The 20209-nt window shown below is 42.5% G+C and overlaps 1 protein-coding gene across 4 annotated transcripts in view; it reads right to left on the minus strand.

Moving 5' to 3' along the window:
* Positions 1-5952: 5952 nt before the first annotated feature.
* CDH17 (cadherin 17) overlaps positions 5953-20209 on the minus strand; it is a 101817-nt gene continuing 87560 nt past the window's right edge. For all 4 annotated transcript variants that reach the window (XM_081496927.1, XM_081496928.1, XM_081496925.1 and 1 more), the window contains 5 exons: positions 16726-16856; positions 14286-14525; positions 9218-9334; positions 8967-9080; positions 5953-6784 (listed from right to left, as the gene is read on the minus strand). In XM_081496927.1, coding sequence (XP_081353053.1) covers positions 6684-6784; positions 8967-9080; positions 9218-9334; positions 14286-14525; positions 16726-16856 — 703 coding nt within the window. In that variant the 3' untranslated portion in view covers positions 5953-6683. The remainder of the gene's footprint in view (positions 6785-8966; positions 9081-9217; positions 9335-14285; positions 14526-16725; positions 16857-20209) is intronic.

A 20209-nucleotide genomic window follows, 5' to 3' on the forward strand; every position in this document is an offset into this window, starting at 1 on the left:
CTGTAATTCAGGAGACCTGGGTTCGATCCTTGGGTTTGGAAGATCCCCTGGAGAAGGAAATGGCTACCCACTCCAGTATTCTTGCCTGGAAAATCCCATGGAAAGAGGACCCTGGTAGGCTACAGTCCATGGGGTCACAAAGAGTCGGATACGACTGAGCGACTTCACTTTCTTTCTTAGTGTCACTTGAAATAACAATGCATCTTACAAGAGCTGGTTCCTTAGATTAGATGAAATATGGTAGTTTGGGGCATGGGCTTCAGAGTTGAGACTTCTGGGGTTGTTTACCTGGTATGTGACCTTGAGCAAGTTACATACTTCACCTTTCTCTATTGCAGTTTATGATCTGTACAATAGACATAATAATTGTACCTCCCTCATACTGTTGTTGTTAAGGACTCAATGACAATATTTTGCAAGGCATTTAGAATAGTACAGGGCAAATGCTGTAGAATTACTAGCTAATGTGATCTGTGTTCCTAGTGACTAGCTCAGTATCAGGCCTTGATGTGGTGGTTGTTATTTTAGTCTCAAAGTAGTGCCGGACTGGTTGTGACCCCATGGACTGTAGTCCCCAGGCTCCTCCGTCCATGGGATTTTCCAGGCAAGAATACTGCAGTGAATTTCATTCCATTTCATTTCTCCAGGGGATCTTTTCCACTCAGAGACTGAACTTGAGTCTCCTACATGGGCAGGATTGTTTACCGCTAGCCATGGTGGAGGCTCAACAAATATATGACGATGGATAAGCAAAAGGACAAAACAGCAACCTAACTATGACAGCCATGGGATGGGCGGGCAGGCTCAGATGTTCCCTCTAGAGGCCCCCCCACTGCAGGAGCTGGAAGATTGCCACCTCCACCTTCAGGATCACATCCCCAGTCAGCAGCCTGGCAGAGCAGGGGTTCTGAGATCAGAGGCTTCTGCCCAACGTGGGCTTCTCCAACAGTCTGCTTCGAGCTCGGCATTGGCCTGGCCCCGGGCTCTCAGAGCCGCACAGCAGGCCTGAGGCTCCTCCTAAAGATCCTCCCGCTCTCCTTGGCTCCTTCAATACCCAGCACCCGTCGGTCATGGCCCCGGGCTCCCCTTACCCTCGCGGTTCCTTCCCTCCATCCCTCACAGGCCTTGCCTCCCACAGAATTTCTCCTTGGCTGTTTCTCGGCCTCCACTTCCTGAAGGGCCTTCCTGGAGAATACACGGGCCCAACTGACCCTTAGGGTCACTGAAACTGAGCTGGGAGGATGTGGAGCAACCGGGATTAGAACTCACACCCCGAGGAAGCCTTATCCCAGGACCGACTTCCGGCACAGCCAGAGCTGGGACGCCAGGCAGTGATCCAGCGCCGAGCCGCGCAGCCTGCTTACTCCAGGGAAGGCCTCCCCTTCAGAGGCCCCAGGAAGGCGGTCTGAGATGCCCGCACAGAGGCCCACACTCGGCAGGGAGCCCCTCCAAGGCCTCTCCCCTCCTGCCCCTCAGGGGACCTTTCCCCAGTTCTTTGCGTCCGCAGCCACCCAAGGACGCGGCAGACCCCCGGAAATTCCGCCTCTGGGATCTTCTCTCGGCCAAGAGCCAGAAAGTCCCAGTTTAACTTCGGTTACTAAAAATACGTTCTGTTTCCTCCCAGTCCTGTGCTTAATTCAAGTAACTAAAATGCTGCACGCACACACAGGTGCTATTTTTATTCCCACCTCCGTCACGCCTGTCCACCTGCCCTTCCGGTGTAGCTCTCCAACTCCGGCACTTACCCCTCAGCCCAGCTGTTGCAGTGGAAAGAATGAGAACTCTTTCTCCCCATCAGAGGAGCCCTTGTTTCCATAGCCCGGCTTCACTCTTCCCGTCCCACCGCGCACTCCCAGGACGAGGATCTTGTGTAAAAAGGTTGGGGTGGGGGAGGGGGGGGGCTTTGATTTCTGTCCCAAAACACCAAGGGCTGTTGGAGACAAATAACTTTTGCAGGCCCCAAGTGTGACTTGTTCCCTAGCTGTGGACATTATTACCCCTGGGTTCCAGGACAGTCCCTTCCCCTTTAGAATTATCTGCCGTGTCAGGATGCCACCCTCCTTGTCTGAAGGGCCCAGATGGCTGACACATGACTAACAGGTAGCATGCAGTCCTTTTAACAGGTCGAATGGGGCCTGTACCATGCTCGAGGTACACGTGGAAAACCAATAAAATGGGAAGTAATTGTGTTATGAAAAATATTCTTTGTGTTTAACACTGTCAGGAAGTAGTAGTGTTAGTCACTCAGTCGTGTCCGACTCTTTGCAATCCCATGGACTGTAGCCTGCCAGGCTCCTCCAAGCAAGAATACTGGAGTGGACTGCCATTCCCTTCTCCAGAGGATCCTCCTGACTCAGGGATCGAACCCAGGTCTCCTGAGTTGCAGGGAGATTCTTTACTGTTTGAGCTAAAGGGACGACTGTCAGGAATGTCCCTTTAAATAACCAGGTCTCCAAACACAAGAAGATCACTTTACAGAAACGTGTGTTTTCAGAGTTATTTTTGCGCCAGTCTACAGAAGTTCTGCTCTTCCACAGGTAAAAGCTGCGTCTTTCTTCTCAGCTTCATGGTTGGAGTTCACAAGCTCCGACACACTGCAGAGTGACCTGGGTCTGTACCCACCAGGCCTCTCTCAGCGAAAGGATCTTTGAGAGCCGAGGAATGGCTCTCTTGACAGCACCCCCCCCCAACACCTTCCCTGAGCTCTAGGTCATGGTCCTATTTCCATCTGGGAAAAGATGGAAGCAGGCCCAGTTAGGGTTAAAGATGCCCAGAAAGTTGAGAGGCTTGGGAAGCTGATGTTCTGAAGAAAGGCACTGATTCAGACCCCACAGAGGATCATATTCCACACCAGTCTCATGCTAACCCCTCTGAGGATTGTCTGGAATAAGGGATCTCAGCCATGGTTGCACATTAGACTCATGTGGGGATTTTTTTTTTTTTTCTTCAGAATATTGAAGTTAAAACACCTTGCCCAGAGATGCTGACTCATTTAGGGATGGGGCTCTGGAATGAGTATTTTTGAAAAACTCCCCCAGGTGATTCTAACATGTGTCCACTGAGCACCCCTGTGGTAGAGAGCTGGCCATCCAACACCCACCCACAGTCTCGGGATTCAGCCAGAAGGAGACAGGCTTCTCTGAGAAGAAATTTAGGAGCAATGAGACTGTGTGTGTTTGGAGAACCCACGTGCATTGTGTATGCTTTGTATGGATATCTTCATAGATGTGTAAAATGTATATCTAAGTGTATAATGTGTGACACATTTGAATGCAGCAAAATCAAAAATAGCATTAGCTTTGAGACAGTCTCCTCATAAGATAACTTCTAGGTTTTAATGCTATTTTTGTTCTTTCTTACTATTTACAACGTGTTTTAAAACAGTGATGTTATGAACAAATAGTGTATGATACCTGATTCATGGAGACAGAAAGTTAGAACAGTGGTTGCCAGGGACTAGGGGTAGGAAGCGATGAGGAGTTCATGTTTAATGTGCAGTTTCATTTAGAAACTCTACACATTCATGAAAAAGTTTTAGAGATGGATGATGGTGATGGTTGTCCAATAATGTGAATGTACTTAATGCCACTGAACTGTACCTTTTAAAATAGTTTAAATGAGTTTTAAAAATAAAATTGTAAGACATTGTTTCTTTTCAGGTAACTCTTAAGTTTCCAAGTTTAACAAGTTCCCATGATGCATATAGTATACAGAACCTTGGAAACAAATTCTCTCCTTCTTGCCCTGGATACTTCAGAGGTAACCTGAGCTTCCTGCCTGTGAGTATCTAGACCATGGACCCCCACCCTGAGAGCTCTTCTCTTCATTTACTGCTGTCCAGAAACCCCCAAGACTTTCCTTTTAGCTTCTCGCAGAAGTACTTCCCACCCCTGCTCCTGAGACCATCTCACTCTCACAGCTACTTCTCAATCATCCAGAAATTCTCGTGGGCTTTGTCATTCACAGGCCTCACTCACCACTGCTTTCAGCTCTGAGGATGTTTGAACGGCGCATCCGAGTTTGTATAAAGCAGGGTGGTGAAGTGGGAGTTTCAGGTATCCTTGAAGATACCGTAACTAAACATAGAATGGATTAGTTTCGATTTTGTCTAACGGTTGCCTCTTAAATGACAATGGCATAAATGGCCGAAATGAATCAGCTATTTCATGTATTCATTCTTTAAAAACTTATGGAGGAGCCGCTATGAGCCAAGACTTGTCAGAGAGACACTGAAAGGATTCAGAGAAACCCCAGACTAGCTGGGGTCAGACGCTCTCCAGTTGTGGAACAGACGGTCCACAAGTAAGGTACAAATATTCACTCTTTTAGTTGCCAGGGCAGAAGTCCACTGAGCTTTAAGTGAAAAAGGAACGTACCGCCTCACAGGATAGGAAAGTCCAGAGCAAGGTTGCCCTCAGACAGAGCTGGAGCAGGCACTCAACATTTTCAAACTCTCCTTTGAACTCTCTGTGGTCCTTGTTCTGAGACAGGCTTGCCTCTTATGGTGACTGGAATGCTGTAAGCTTATTTTCTACTGGTTTAGCAAATTGTACCTAAAGAGAGCTGTTTTCTGAGAATTTCGACAAAATTCTAGAAGTGAGTCTAGGGACGTGGGGAAAAACAGGAAGTTGACTCTAAACTATACAGATGGGGTGTGGAAAAGCTAGGAAAGGGGGAGGGAAAGATGTTTTCCAGTGGAAATGGAACCACTCTCACCAGCAGAGGGAATAGATCCTGGCATTTTCCTCACCACAGTGTAGAGGTTTAGATGAGATGGTGGCCGGGTCCCTGTAGTTTCCTCAGAGAAGGCTTCCCAAAGGGATCAGTATTTAAATTGGTCTTGAAGACTCTAAGAATGGGTAGGATCTGGTCATGAAAGGAGTAGAAGGTTTAGAGGGAGGGCCCACCAAGGGGAAAAAGCTTGGATATTAATCAATGATTTCAGATGAGAAGGTTATGTGTGATCAATCTACTATCAGGTGATACAAGCTGGTCCAGAGAGGACAACCCTGAACTGAGGCAGGAAGGTTCTTGAGCCCCCTGAGCAGACCTGCCACAGAACGGCCTGTCTTTCAGGAACGATAAAGTGATCTGGCGTTCTGCAGTCCATGAGGTCGCAAAGAGTCGGACACAACCGAGCAACTGAACAACAACAAGGATGCAATTTTAAGTGACCTGAATCACAGTCACTCATGGTCAAAAGCACACAAGAAAATTTCCTATAGAAGTTGCTGAGGAAGTTAGACCATTCTTTGGGCTGGGGTATAATTTGTGCAGTAGATTTGCTTTTGGTGCTCCTAGATTTTTGTTTTCTTTTGTTTGGCCTTTCAGCATTTGGTGAGACAAGAGAGAACCTCACCCATCATGAGACTTCTGATGAGTCTTGTGTGAAAAAAAAAAAAAAACAGGTAAAAAATCTCAGTATTATGCTGAGGCACAGGATAACATTATGCAAGGAAGTAATACTGAGGTCTTAAAAACAGAGTTTACATAATTTCTTTTGTCTTACATTTTTGCTTTCAAAAAAATATAATAAAAGCCCACAAAGAGGATTATTTATGAAAAACAAAACTCCGTGGCCTGCTTTAGCCATCAGTGTAGGAGCACCTTTTCAGATACAAGTTGTTTTCCCCAAAATTCTTGGAAATTCTGAGAGATTGTGTAATGTTGAATGCTTTCAAGACTCAAATCGAAAGGTAGACAACAGCTCCAGGGCCTAGAAGTGCTTCCAAATCTAAAGTTTTCCTATTCAAAAGTTTAAAATTCCTCATGTATCGGCCTTGAACATGCCAATCCACGATCATAAGCACAGTGAATTTTTATTTCATTGTGGATCCCTCTTTATGGGTTAATTCTACATTGGAGGTAATTTTGACTAACAATAGGTAACCATTGCTATCTAGTCCTTCTCTCAAGAAATGCAAAGAAGCAGGAAGCAGAACCAAAGAAATCCAAGAAACAAAACCTCAGCCAATGTTTATTCTTGATTGTTGTCACTACATCTCTCATGCTTCCTTATTTTCCTTCACCATTAAATATATAATAACCAAAACTTTATTAATATACACAAAAGAAAACATGCGCAGCAGACGAGCATGGTCGGTAGTGAATAAACGTGGTGAGTGGTTGGTATTTGCTACCAGAGTTTGTGAAGCAGGCCTCTTCAAACAATGAAGTGTTTCTGTTCAAACTGAGGGACAAGTCTGCCCTTTTATTTTTTTCCTGAGACTCTGCTTTGTTCTTTTCTCCAACAAATATTTTAAAATTAGTGAAATACCAAAGGAGATATGGTGGAAGGAGACACAGGATGGAGTTAGAAAAAAGCATAAATGGAATCCAGAAAGCTCTGTGATGGATGACTGATAAAACCTCTTGAGGAAGCAAAAATAAACAGAGTATTTCATCAGCCCCTCATTCCCTAAGAGGGAAAAACACACACACTTTTGTGTTTGGAGAAATAGTTACAGCTTTTGCAGAGTAGAAAAGTGTCATGAGAAATTGGAAAATATCTCTAATGTCTATAGCGCAGGAAATATCTAAAAGTAATAAAATATTGAAAGACAAGAGAGTTTATCTGTAAAACTTACAGTGCACATGTTGGATGAAAAGTAAAAGTATGTGATTAAATGGTTGTGTTACTGAAATAGCACTTGGTACATAAACTCAAACATTCTTTTTCACATTCAGTTTCTCAGAGGCCTGACTTCAGATGCCTGAGCACTTTCAGCATTATGTTGGCCTTTATCCCTCTTCATCCGGAAAAACACCACTGCTAAAATTATACCTAAAAGAGAAAAATCAGAGTCAAATAGAGAAATCTTACAATGTACTGTCACATTCATTTATAAAGTAGCACTCTGGTAGGAAAAAATGACTCATATAACTTCATTTTGTGAGTGGATCAACAAAGCTTCGTTGTCATGGTGATTAAGGGCTTCTAGGCATGGGTTTTCTTGGATAAGTATGCTTATCACTTATCTTGCTGTCAGTGTGTAACAAGTCCCAAGTTATATCTAAGCTGATGGCTATCTCCGGGCCTCTGTCAAGGGATATAGGACCTTATGCCTACACTGCTCTCAAGACTAAGTGTATGAGCACCTGACGAGTTCCTCAACTTTGGATACAGTCAGCAGATGTTGATTCCAGTCCTTCTTCTCCTTCCCTGGAGGAAATAGCTCAATGGGAACAACCAGAGAGCTTTTCTTGGATTCGTCTATCTACCTAAAGCCTACTTTCACCAAGTATCACATTTTCTCTTGCACCTTCCTCGGGGCTCCAGCTTGAGTAGACTACCTAACCTCTCTGCTTTCCCTCATCTCTGACCTCCTGCAAAATTACATTGTGCGTTTTAGCACTAAACGTATACTACAAACCAGAGACCTATATGGAAAAGGAAATTGTTTTTAGGAAATTAACCAGGCATTAGGGTCACAGGAGGAATAATGGCAGAAAAGACTGGATGCTCAGAGGCCCATTAAGAATCTTGCAATAATCCCAATCCTCCTATTTTGAAAAAAAGTAAGGATATGAAACTACAAGATCCTATTACTTTTATCTGTAGATCACCAAACTCATCCAATCTTTAACTTGTGGTAAAATTTTGAGAGTGAATGGTCATGCTAGAAAACCATGGCATGTAAGCTCAAAAATCCTTTCAAGATAAGAAGACAAACAGAATAAGAAAAGGCATAGAGGTAGGGGGGAGTTTGGTAAGTGAGTAAACCTCAAAAGCTAGCTCAATTAGCATAAAAGATTTGCACCAAAGTGTTGTCAGAGAGAAATGATGGTCACCATGCACATATTAGGGACTTCCTTGTAGCTCAGACAGTGAAGAATCTGCCTAAATGCAGGAGACCCAGGTTTGATCCTTTGGTCAGGAAGATCCTCTGGAGAAGGGAATGGCAACCCACTCCAGTATTCTTGCCTGGAGAAGCTCATGAACAGAGGAGCCTGGCAGGCTATGGTCCGTGGGGTCGCAAAGGATCGGACACAACTGAGCGACTAACACTACTACTACTATGCACGTATTAGGATGGGTCATGGTCACGTCACAAAGGCCCTTCTGTGTCATAATAATGAGGAATTCGAACCGAAGAGTATAAGGAAATGAGATTCCCTTTTAGAGATATGAATCAGAATCCAGGGTGGTAGACCAGATGATGGCAGAAAAGAACAGATGTGAAGGGAACAATGAAAAAGACTTAGAATAAGCCCAGCTCTTCCTTTAAAAGAGAAAGGATGTGAAACTGTGTCAACTCCTTCACTCAGGTGCATGTGAACTGATGAAGTATCAACTTCTAATACTTAATTTGTGGTGAGAACACCTGTTGAAAGAGGGTAAAGACTACAGTAGACATTGGGCTGTTTACAAAAGAGAAGACAGGGAACTCTGCTGTCCAGGGGCCAAGGCCGAGTGAGGCCTGCGATGCGGTGGAATTATTCTGAGATAATAAAGAATCAAGGTCTACAGTCACAAAACCATAAAAGGGGGAGTTCTGCAACATGTCTGGTCCTTCAGATATGCCCACATCTCCACTGGAAGGCTAGCTTCTACTTATTCCAACAGTGGTGGACTAGACCCTAAGCTCTGAGTGACAGATCCGTTCACGTCTGTCACCATGTCTCCCACCAGGCACAGTGCCTGACACATAGCAGAGACACAGCTACTGCATTTCTTTCTCCTTCATCATGGAAGCTTGGTAACTCAGCGTGAGATACAATAATTTATTCTTTAAAGCCGCTTACGTGGTATTTCCCAAACTAACCAGCAAGGCAGTGATGGGTGGAGGGTAGTACCAAAGCAATCGGGAAGGCTGGATATGGTTTACTGGTGATCTGTATTCTTGGTTATTGCCCAGGTTGCCATCTGAGCAGCCCCAGCTCAGCCCATGAAGTCAGACCTTCATGGGAGCTCATGTTTCTGAGGCCCAGGACAGAAATCCTTGAATCTGAGAAACTATACTCACCGATGACCAAAAAGGTGGCAAGGAGTATACCAACTGCCATGCCCACCGGGGGTATCCCAGGCATGCGAGCCGCTGGCTGGAAACACCTATTTTCCACGCACTTGCAGAAAGTAACTGAGAAACAGAATAATATTTGGTAGATAAATTTATAAGCAAACAATTGCAGAATCCTGTATTAAAGATAAGAATTCTCGCAAATTACCATATTGAGAGACAACATTATCCCAAGTTGCCTGCAGCAAAATATCTACCTGGTAAAGAGACAATCCCTTCCAAGGGTGGCCGGCCACCATCACCGATGCGGATTGGGATGTTGTAAACTCTCTCCTCAAAGCCCGTGTGCTTGGTGGAGAGGCTGGCATGAGTTCCTGTCAGAATAGGGAAAAAAAATGACTGATGTGAAAACACAACTGTGGGCCCCTGGATGAGCAGAAATAAAGCTCATTTCTGCCTCACACATGAATGGTTAGATAAAAGTGTGAGTTAAACTACCATAAGTATCACCACTCCACAGACACCCTCCATAATGGTAAAAAGGATGTTGAAGCATCCATCAAATTCTCAATTCTTGACTTCACTGTAGAAATGAATACTAAATACAGTAGGTTATGATTACTCCTGGTAGTTATGGTCCATAAAGTGGCCACAAACACTGAATTAGAAAACATATTTGAAGAAGTAATTGCTAACGCCTTTCCAAATTTGATGAAAACTCTAGATCTTCAGATCCAAAAAGATCAGCAAATCTCAGGAAAAATAAAAATGAACACAACTACACCAAGGCACATAATACTCAATTTACTGAAAATTAGTGAAAAAGAAAATCTAAAAGGTATCCAGAGAAAAAAAGATATTATACTCAAAAGAACAAAGAAGAACCAATACAATCCAGAACACAGTGAAGAAATGTCTGTAAAGTACTGAAAGAAAAACTCTGAGTAAGTTTAAAAGTACTCCAATCACATGTTCTCAGGTCACTATGGAATTAAATTAGAAATCAGTAACCAGGAAGATGTGGGCAGTCCCCACATATATGAGAACCAAATACCCTACTTCTAAATAACCCATGTGTCACAGGAGAAATCTAAAGGGAAATTAGAAAGTGTTTTGAACTGAATGAAAATGAAAACACATCAAACTTTATGGAATACAACTAATACGACACTGAGATAAATTTATAACACCAAATGCCTATATTAGCAAAGAAAAAAATTCTCAGTTGTTTCAGCTTCCATCTTAATAAAAACAGAACCAAAAAGCAAGTTAAAAACAACATAAGAAGAATAAAGGAAACGATAAAGATTCGAGCAATGAAATATAAAACAAAAAGTAGGGCAAAATCAATGAAACCAAAATCTCGTTCAGCGAGATTAGTAATCTCTATCCAGACTGATCAGGACCAAAAAAGAGGCAAAAATTTCCAATATTAGAATGAGGTGATATCACTACATACTCTGTAATTATTAAAAGTAATAAAACATTATGAACAACTTTGTTCCAATAAATTAGACAAATCAATTGAAATAGAGAAATCATTTGAAAGATACAAACTAGCAAGCTCAACCAAAAATAAATCTATAACTTGAGTAGTCCCTTATCTATTAAAGAAATCGAATTTGTAGTTAAGACTTCCTACAAGGAAAACTTTGGGCCAGAAGGCTTCACTGGTGAATTTTATCAAACTTCAAGGAAAAAATAAAAAGCAATTTTACACAAATTCTTCCAGATAACTGAAGAGGCAGAACACCTTCTAAATCATTCTGTGAAGCCGGCTCAGCTCTGATACCAGAGTCAGACAAAGGCACTTTAAGCGAAAAATACAGGCCAATGTCCCTTATGAATATAGATAGAAATATCCTTAAAATTTAGCAAACTGAATACAATCACATACAAAAATGCTAATATTTCACCACCCAGTAGGCTTCATCTCAGGAAAAGACTGAATTAAAATATAAAAGTTGATTGAACTATTTCACCAACTGACAGACAAAACAACAAAAACCTCAATTAACCAACAATCATCTAAATAGATGCATGAAAAACACCTGAAAATTTTAGCATCCTACTTCATTAAAAAAACAAACAAAAAACACCTCTCAGCAAGTTAGGAATAAAAGATAAAGTCTTCACTCTGATAAAGGACATCTACAAAAACTTATAGCTACCTTTGGAAGGAAGGTTATGACCTAGATAGCATATTTAAAAGCAGAGACATTACTTTGTCAACAAAGGTCCGTCTAGTCAAGGTTATGGTTTTTCCAGTAGTCATGTATGGATGTGAGAGTTGGATGGTGAAGAAAGCTGAGCACCGAAGAATTGATGCTTTTGAACTGTGGTGTTGGAGAAGACTCTTGAGAGTCCCTTGGGCTGCAAGGAGATCCAACCAGTCCATCCTAAAGGAGATCAGTCCTGGGTGTTCATTGGAAGGACTGATGTTGAAGCTGAAAGTCCAATACTTTGGCCACCTGATGCGAAGAGTTGACTCATTGGAAAATACCCTGCTGCTGGGAAGGATTGGGGGCAGGAGGAGAAGGGGACGACAGAGGATGAGATGGCTGGATGGCATCACTGACTCAATGGACATGGGTTTGGGTGGACTCTGGGAGTTGGTGATGAACAGGGAGGCCTGGCGTGCTGCAATTCATGGAGTCGCAAAGAGTCGGACATGACTGAGCGACTGAACTGAACTGAACTTTATACTTAACAGTAAGAGACTATGAATGCCTTCTCCCTGAGATCAGAACCCAAATTGTTTCTTCTCTCACTACCGTCATTTAACACTGTCCTGGCAATTTTAACCAGTAAGAAAGTGAGCTAAATATATAAAAAGCCATCCAGATAGGAAAGGAAATAAAACTATTATGATTCACAGACAACACATAGAAAATCTATGACAATGTAAGGAAAAAGGGAGAGAGAACTTACAAGTGAGATCAACAATGTTATACACTACAAGATCAGTATAAGAAAATCATCAGTTATATTTCTATATCCTGGAATTAAAATTTTTAAGTATTTATAAGACCTAAATAAATGGAGACATAATAATATTCATGGATTGGAAAATTCAATTTGTTAAGATTTAAATTCTCCCCCAGATTCAGGCACAGATTCATACTATCTCAATCACAACCGGCATAGGTTTTGGGAGTAGAAACAGACAAGCTTAATTCTAAAATTTATATAGAAATGCAAAATAAACTTGAAAAAGAACAAAGCGAGGACATTTACACTACCTGATTTCAAGTCTTATTATTGAGCTGCAATTATCAAAACATTATGGTGTTGCTACAAAGATAGACCAAGAGCTCAATGAAAGAGTGAGTCCAGAAATAGATCCATGTCTATGTGGTCACTTGATTTTTGACAAAGCTGCCAAGACAATTCAATGTGAAAAGGATATTTTCAATAAATAGTGTTTAAATAATTAGACAGCCATATTTAAAAAAATGAACCTTGACATTTACCATACATGCACAAAAGATTGACTTGAAATGGATCATAGCGCTAACTGTAAAAGCTAAAATCATAGCTTTCTTTTCCTCTGGAAGAAAAAAAAAATTAGAAAAATTTAGTGACCTTGGAAAAATTCCTTAAAGAATATGCAAAAAAGTCAAATTATAAGGGAAAAATATCAATAAATTAGATGTCATAAAAAAAATTTAATTTGCTCTTCAGAAGGTAACTGTTACAAAATAAAAATGTAACAGTGCCTGAGAAAAAATATTTGTAAACATATATCTGACAAATAAAGACAACAATAGAAGTCAAACCTTTGCTAAATTTTTTAAGCAGGCAGAATATTTGACCAGACACTACACTAATGAGGATATATGGATGGCAAATAAGCTTACGAAAAGACGTTCAACACCATCAGTCATTAGGGCTGTGTAAATTAAAACCATAACGAAATACTACACTCCCACTACAATGGCTAAAATTAAAAAGACTGAGCATAGCAAGCATTGGGAAGAATATTAAGCAACTAGAATTCTCATTCACTGGTGGGAATGTAAAATGTTACAGGCTATGTGGGAAGCAATTTGACATCCTCTTAAAAATTTGACCATATAGCTACCGTATGACCACTTCCAGGTATTTAACCAAGACAAATGGAAGCACAGGCTCCTACGAAGTACTTTTTCACAAACGCTCATAGCAGTTTTATTTGAAATGGCAAAAACTGGAAGCGATTTAAGTAATAATCAATAAGTCAATGAATAATAAATCATGATATAGTCATACAATGGAATACTCCTCTGCCATACTAATGAGTGCCGTGTTGATATATGCAATAACATGGTGAAATCTCCAAATAAGTATACTAAGTGACATTAACCAAACAAAAACAAAAAGTACACGCTGTTATTTTATTCACATAAAACTCTTGAAAATGCAAACCAATCTACAGTGACAGGAAGCAGATCAGTGGTTACTTGGGGGTGATGGACAGGAAAGCCTGGCTTGCTGCAGTCCAGGGGGTCGCAGAGACCGACATGACTGAGCGACTGAACTGACTGAGGGATGAACAGCATGGGGTGGAAAATAGGGATTGCAACAGAGCAGGAACAAACCTGGAGGAGCTGGTGAAGCTGTTCTTACCTGATTATGCTGATGGCTTCAGTGGTGCGTACACATACCAACTTTTATAAAACTGTATGCTTTAAATGCTGCTGCTGCTGCTGCTAAGTCGCTTCAGTCGTGTCCGACTCTGTGCGACCCCATAGACGGCAGCCCACCAGGCTCCCCCGTCCCTGGGATTCTCCAGGCAAGAACACTGGAGTGGGTTGCCATTTCCTTCTCCAATGCATGCAAATGAAAAGGGAAAGTGAAGTCGCTCAGTCGTGTCCCACTCTTCGAGACCCCATGGACTGCGGCCCACCAGGCTCCTTCATCCATGGGATTCTCCAGGCCAGAGTACTGGAGCGGGGTGCCACTGCCTTCTGCTGCTTTAAATATATTCTGTTAATTGTACGTCAATTATATTTCAATAAAGCTGTTTTTAAAAGATCACGACAAAATCTGTTTCTCAGCTGCCAATTGGTTGCTTTGCAATGCTGCTCTGATTGCAAAACAATTCATGTACACCAACTATGGTCCAACTGTTCGCGTACACCAGAGGGGACACTGAGCGTTAACAATCTGCCTTTTCCCAACCTTGGGGCTTTCAACCCTCTGGAGAGCTTGCCTGCGCAAGTTTCCACAGCATGAACTTCCTTTCTGGAGCGTGGAAGAAAGCTCTGTGTTGAGTGCTGCACACACACCAAGGCAAATTAAAAATTCATTTCATCGCCCATCAATGTTCTTTTCACAACTCACCATTGATTTTGGAAACTTCCCAGTCTCTTTGTAAGCTTTCGCTGCCAAGGGAAAACGTAAAGTGTCGACCCCTAAATGTGAGTTGATCATCATCGGTGGCCTCAAAAATGAGGCTTCCGGGTGCTTTGAGGGGGTGGCAAAAGAACAAGCCTGTGTATTCCTTGACCAGCCGAGGGGAATTGTCATTCACATCCGTAAGGGTCAGGAGGAATTGCGCCATGGAGCTCAAGGAGGATCCACCTAAGGAATCAAATCATTGAAATACGGTGTCGGCTTTCATTCTCCTCTCAACTGGAAAGGATATTTCCTTTCCTTAAAAAAAATTTTTACAATTCAGACCTAGTTTCATTTTCTGCTTTAAAAGTCTTGATAATAAAAATAACTAAGAATTATGAATCTGCCTGCCAATGTAGGAGACACAGGAGATGCGGGTTAGATCCCTGAGTCGAGAAGATCCCCTGGAGGAGGAAATGGCAACCCTCTTCAGCATTCTTGCCTGGAAAATTCCATGGACAGAAGAGCCTGGTGGGCTACAGTCCATGGAGTTGCAAAGAGTCAGACACAACTGAGCACACATGCACCCACCCAAGAATTATGTGCTAATGTTTTATACACATGACTTCAAAACAACTCTGGCATACATTTATTGATGAGAAGACTGGAGCTCAGAGAAGTTGTGTGATTTGCCCAAGGTCACACAGCAGTGGAGAGTCTTCCAACTCAGGAGATCTGACTCTAGAGCCCACAGCTTCAATTACTCCTCAACACTGACTTAGGCATGGCTGTTAAGTTTTCTAAGGCTCAGGACTTCCCTGTGGTCAGGGGTTGAGACTTTGCCTTCCAATCCAGAGGGTGAGGATTTGATTCCTGGTCGGGGAACCAAGATCCCACCGGCTGCAAGGCAACTAAACGTGCACTCCACAACTACCGAGCTGAGCCTGCACACCCCAGCTGGAGGGAAGTCCAAGTGCCACAACTAAGACCTGATGCAGCCAAAAACAGAAGAATACATATTTTTTTAAAAAAGTTTTCTAAGTCTCATTTCCTCAGCTGTAAAATGTGACTTTATGTGGATCCAACATGTAGTATTCTTAGAAAATTGTACAGAGCTGTACAAATGTTATTTACTGGGTATCATGGTAAAAATTTTGACCTTGCTGCCGGAACAATTAGTAACTGTGTGATCACTGGCTAGTTACTTATCAGTATCTTGGTTTCTTCCTACATCAAATATGATCAATAATAATACCTCCCCATCGTGTCTTGTGAGGGGTAAGTGCTTAGAAAGAGACGGTCAGGACAGCAGCACCACTGACGGTTCTCATTCTCCCTGAGGATTCTACAATTTCTGACTGCAACCTGCTTCAATTCCAGTAAATTCTATTTGCCTGCTTTTCCCATCAGCTGTCTGCTTAACCAAAGGAGGAAGAGCTACCGTGTTCTTGAAGTCATTTCATCGACACGGATCATTCCAGGGCCAACAGCGGCACACGGGGCAGGGTTTTGAACACTGTTTTTGATTCCCGACACCTCTAAAGTGTGAGAGGCTTTAGGACACGTCTAAAGTGAAGTGCTGACCCCATGGTACATTTTAGCTGAAGGCAGAGCACAAAGACCTCACTGGAAACTTCCTGCTGATTAAATCAGGAGCTTTTTAAATTGAGAGTTAAATGTGTAGAGTTGTGATAGTGGTATGTGTTAGAAGCACATTAGCTAGAAGCAAGAGAGAGAGCCCCCGACCCACCTAAGCGAGGTCCATGCGCTCACCCACAGCCATTTCAAATTCAGCACACACATCTGCAGGTCCAGCCTCTTTGGTTTAACGTGACTACAGAACTTTTGCTGTTCTTCATCTTTTCACAGACAGGGACCATTTTCATGATTCCCACCTACTGGAATTTTCCCCATTCCTGCTCCCAAACCTGGGCTTTACATTTTGAAAGTTTCTCTCTTTGCTCTAAATCTGTGTGCATTTAGTCATACTTTGTTCAGCTCTTTAATTTTTTTGGTAAGTCAGGCAGGTATATTACCATATATGATATAATTCTATATTACCACACGGTGGTTTGATCCCACTCCCTGGAGAAACCCACAGCCACTCTGGGGAAAAGTGGGATAGTTCAGTGGGGGCACAGGAACCTTCCTAGCAGCTGTGGTCCCTGCGGGACCCCACAGAGGCAGCAGCAGCTCTGCAGCCCTGCCAGCCTCCAGGGGCAGCCCGGCCAAAGGAGCCCCGCTGCAGGCATGAGGCTTCTCACCTGGAACACAGCCCAGAAGGGGTGAGCCCTTCCCTCCGTGTTCAGACTCTTCCCGTTTCTCCACTATCAGGTATTCTGGCCGTTTGACCAGCGGAGTTTCCCACTCACCTCGCCTTCCCTCCCGTTTCTACTGACGGAGCCCCCGATCACCTGTTACCTTTCACGTATTTGCATCGGCTCACCTACTTCTGTTGCCACCACTTGTACCCGATATAGACTTTCAGCTTCCCTGTCCAGCGGCGCCACACTGAAGATCTCACCAGTGACGGGGTCAATTCTTAGCCAGTGTCTCTTGTCGCCTCTCAATGAATAGCTTCAGTAACAGAAAACAACATATGTAAAGAAGCATAATTTAATATTACTAATGCTTTGTTTGCCTACCTTCTGCCTTCAAAAGAAGGATTTGTTCATCCCTACAAAGTGGTTTTTGTATTTGTTTTAATTTTTTTTTTTAAGTTTTTTTAAAGTTAGAGTCACAACCTCTAGTGAAAAAAATTAAACTTATTTTTCAAATAAAACAACCTGGAATTGTCTATTAAAACCAATCCCTCTAAGAAAATGTGAACACTCACTGGTGGAAACATGTGAATGGGTGACTACTCAGAGGCACAGTGAACTCTTCATTCAACAGATATCTACCGAGAGATAGCAAATATCAGACTGTGAATGAAGAGAAGAAATTACCAAAGGGGGTTGTTAAGCCAGTGGAGGAGACAGAGACAGATAATTCCAGTGTAGTGAATGTAAGGGTCCATGTGGAATCCCAGATAAGTTAATGGTAACCAGAGAAGTTACATCTATAGAAGAAACATCTATTTCTGCTTTATTGACTATGCCAGAGCCTTTGACTGTGTGGATCACAATAAACTGTGGAAAATTCTGAAAGAGATGGGAATACCAGACCATCTGACCTGTCTCTTGAGAAACCTGTATGCAGGTCAGGAAGCAACAGTTAGAATTGGACATGGAACAACAGACTGGTTCCAAATAGGAAAAGGAGTATGTAAAGACTGTATATTGTCACCCTGCTTATTTAACTTATATACAGAGTACATCATGAGAAACCCTAGGCTGGAAGAAACACAAGCTGGAATCAAGATTGCCAGGAGAAATAACAATAACCTCAGATATGCAGATGACACTACTCTTATGGCAGAAAGTGAAGAAGAACTAAAGAGCCTCTTGATGAAAGTGAAAGAGGAGCGTGAAAAAGTTGGCTTAAAGCTCAATGTTCAGAAAACTAAGATCATGGCATCTGGTCCCATCACTTCATGGGAAATAGATGGGGAAACAGTGGAAACAGTGTCAGACTTTATATTTTTGGGCTCCAAAATCACTGCTGATGGTGACTGCAGCCATGAAATTAAAAGACGCTTACTCCTTGGAAGGAAGGTTAAGGCCAACCTAGATAGCATATTTAAAAGCAGAGACATTACTTTGCCAACAAAAGTCCGTCTAGTCAAGGCTATGGTTTTTCCAGTGGTCATGTATGGATGTGAGAGTTGGACGGTGAAGAAAGCTGAGTGCCGCAGAATTGATGCTTTTGAACTGTGGTGTTGGAGAAGACTCTTGAGAGTCCCTTGGACTGCAAGGAGATCCAATCAATCCATCCTAAAAGAGATCAATCCTGGGTGTTCATTGGAAGGACTGATGTTGAAGCTGAAACTCCAATACTTTGGCCACCTCATTCAAAGAGTTGACTCATTGGAAAAGACCCTAACGCTGGGTAGGATTGGGGGCAGGAGGAGAAGGGGACAACAGAGGATGAGATGGTTGGATGGCATCACTGACTCGATGGACATGGGTTTGGGTAGACTCCGAGAGTTGGTGATGGACAGAGAGGCCTGGCGTGCTGCAATTCTTGGGGTCGCAAAGAGTCGGACACGACTGAGCGACTGAACTGAACTGAACCAGAGAAGTCTTTCTGAAAGAGTGTGCTGTGCTGTGCTTAGTCACTCAGTCATTTCCGACTCTTTGTGACCCCATGGACTGCAACCCACCAGGCTCCTCTGTCCATGGAGATCCCCCAGGCCAGAATACTGGAGTGGGTTGCCATGCCCTCCTCCAGGGGATCTTCCCAACCCAGGGATTGAACCTCGGGGTCCCACACTGCAGGCGGATTCTTTCCCAGCTGAGCCACCAGGTAAGCCCCTCCTGAAAGAGTAGACATTTAACTAAAGCAAGAAAAAGAAGGATACTTTAGGCAGAAGGAATTGCAGGAACTAAGCTAAAGAGGCCAAGGAATAGCTTAGGGTGTGGGGGCATCAGACATTCCAGGAGTGAAGGGATAAAAATAGGATACAGTGGATGGCAAAGGATGAAGCTCAAGGGATGGAAGGAGCTGGATCATGGGAAGTGATGGGCAGGCAGGGGATGGTGACGTAGTCATGTTTGTGTTTTCAGTGGAACTCATTGGTGAGTGCGTGAAAGGTGAATTTGAGCAAGAAAAGTCTAGAACCAAAGGAAAACAGATGGCTACAGCCTTTTGGGAAAAAAGCATCATGGCCATAAGGATGTCTGTATCTTTGAAAAAAAAAACAAACCCACCTCTGGAAATTTTCTCCAAATAAAAAACAATGTAATAGAAGTTTTAAAAAAGGATTATATGCATACATTCAAAACTTTTCTATAATTTAAAAAATACTGGAAACAACCTACATGTCCGGGAGTAGGAGAATGATTAAAAAGTAATACTGTTGTTAGTTCAAACTAATTTTTCCCCAGTGTTAGAATATTCTATATGCCAAGCACTGTGTTAGGCTCTGTGTATGGTTGATGAATTAAAAATTGCCTATGTTTGGTTGGATGGCATCACTGACTCGATGGGCATAAGTTTGAGCAAGCTCCGGGAGTTGGTGATGGACAGGAAAGCCTGGCATGCTGCAGTCCATGGGGTCACAAAGAGTTGAACATGACTGAACGACTGAACTGAACTGATGTAGTTGGGATTTCTGAGTGAGATGGAAACCCTCTGGAGGGTTTTCAGAGGAGTTACATGATTTTACTTTCTTAAAGACCCACACTCATTGCAGTGAATGGACACGGGTGGAAGAGATGATAATATGGCCTGGACCACTGAGGAAGTGATGAGAAGCAGGTGATTTCTGGATATATTTCAATGAAAGAATAACTAATATTTGCTGATAGATTGGGTTAGGATCCATTGGGTGCTAATGGATTCTAAGTTTGTGGATCTGAAAGAAAGAGAATTAAATCGCTCATGCTTCAGCAGCAGCTTTGGAGTTATCCTTAAATCTTAATTGACTTACTCCCAGCATCCCAACTATTGGTTACTCTTCATTCATGAAGCACTTTTTTCATTTGTTTCTTCCAGGACATTATCCTTCTTACTCATCTTCCTGATTTTAACTTAATAGTACACACATCATATCTTTTCCTTAGATGAAAGAATGAACGTCTGAGGAATGTTCTTAAATGACTTTGTTTTCTCCGCTCATAAACTCAAATTTTTATTCACTTGCCTTTGACTAATGACTTTCTCATGGCATTCTCATGAAGGAGATGAAAGCATTTGTTAAAACTGTTGTAAAATTAAGAACATTTTGTGCCCCATCACGCTTAGTGACTCTGATGTACAGAGTGGTATCTACACTAACCATCCAGTACAACACATCTCTTCTTTCCTTTCTCATGTTTGTCTTTGCG

Source organism: Giraffa tippelskirchi, chromosome 6 (assembly GCF_054371585.1).
Source record: "Giraffa tippelskirchi isolate mGirTip1 chromosome 6, T2T-mGirTip1v1.2.pri, whole genome shotgun sequence".
In the NCBI taxonomy this organism is placed as follows: domain Eukaryota; kingdom Metazoa; phylum Chordata; class Mammalia; order Artiodactyla; family Giraffidae; genus Giraffa; species Giraffa tippelskirchi.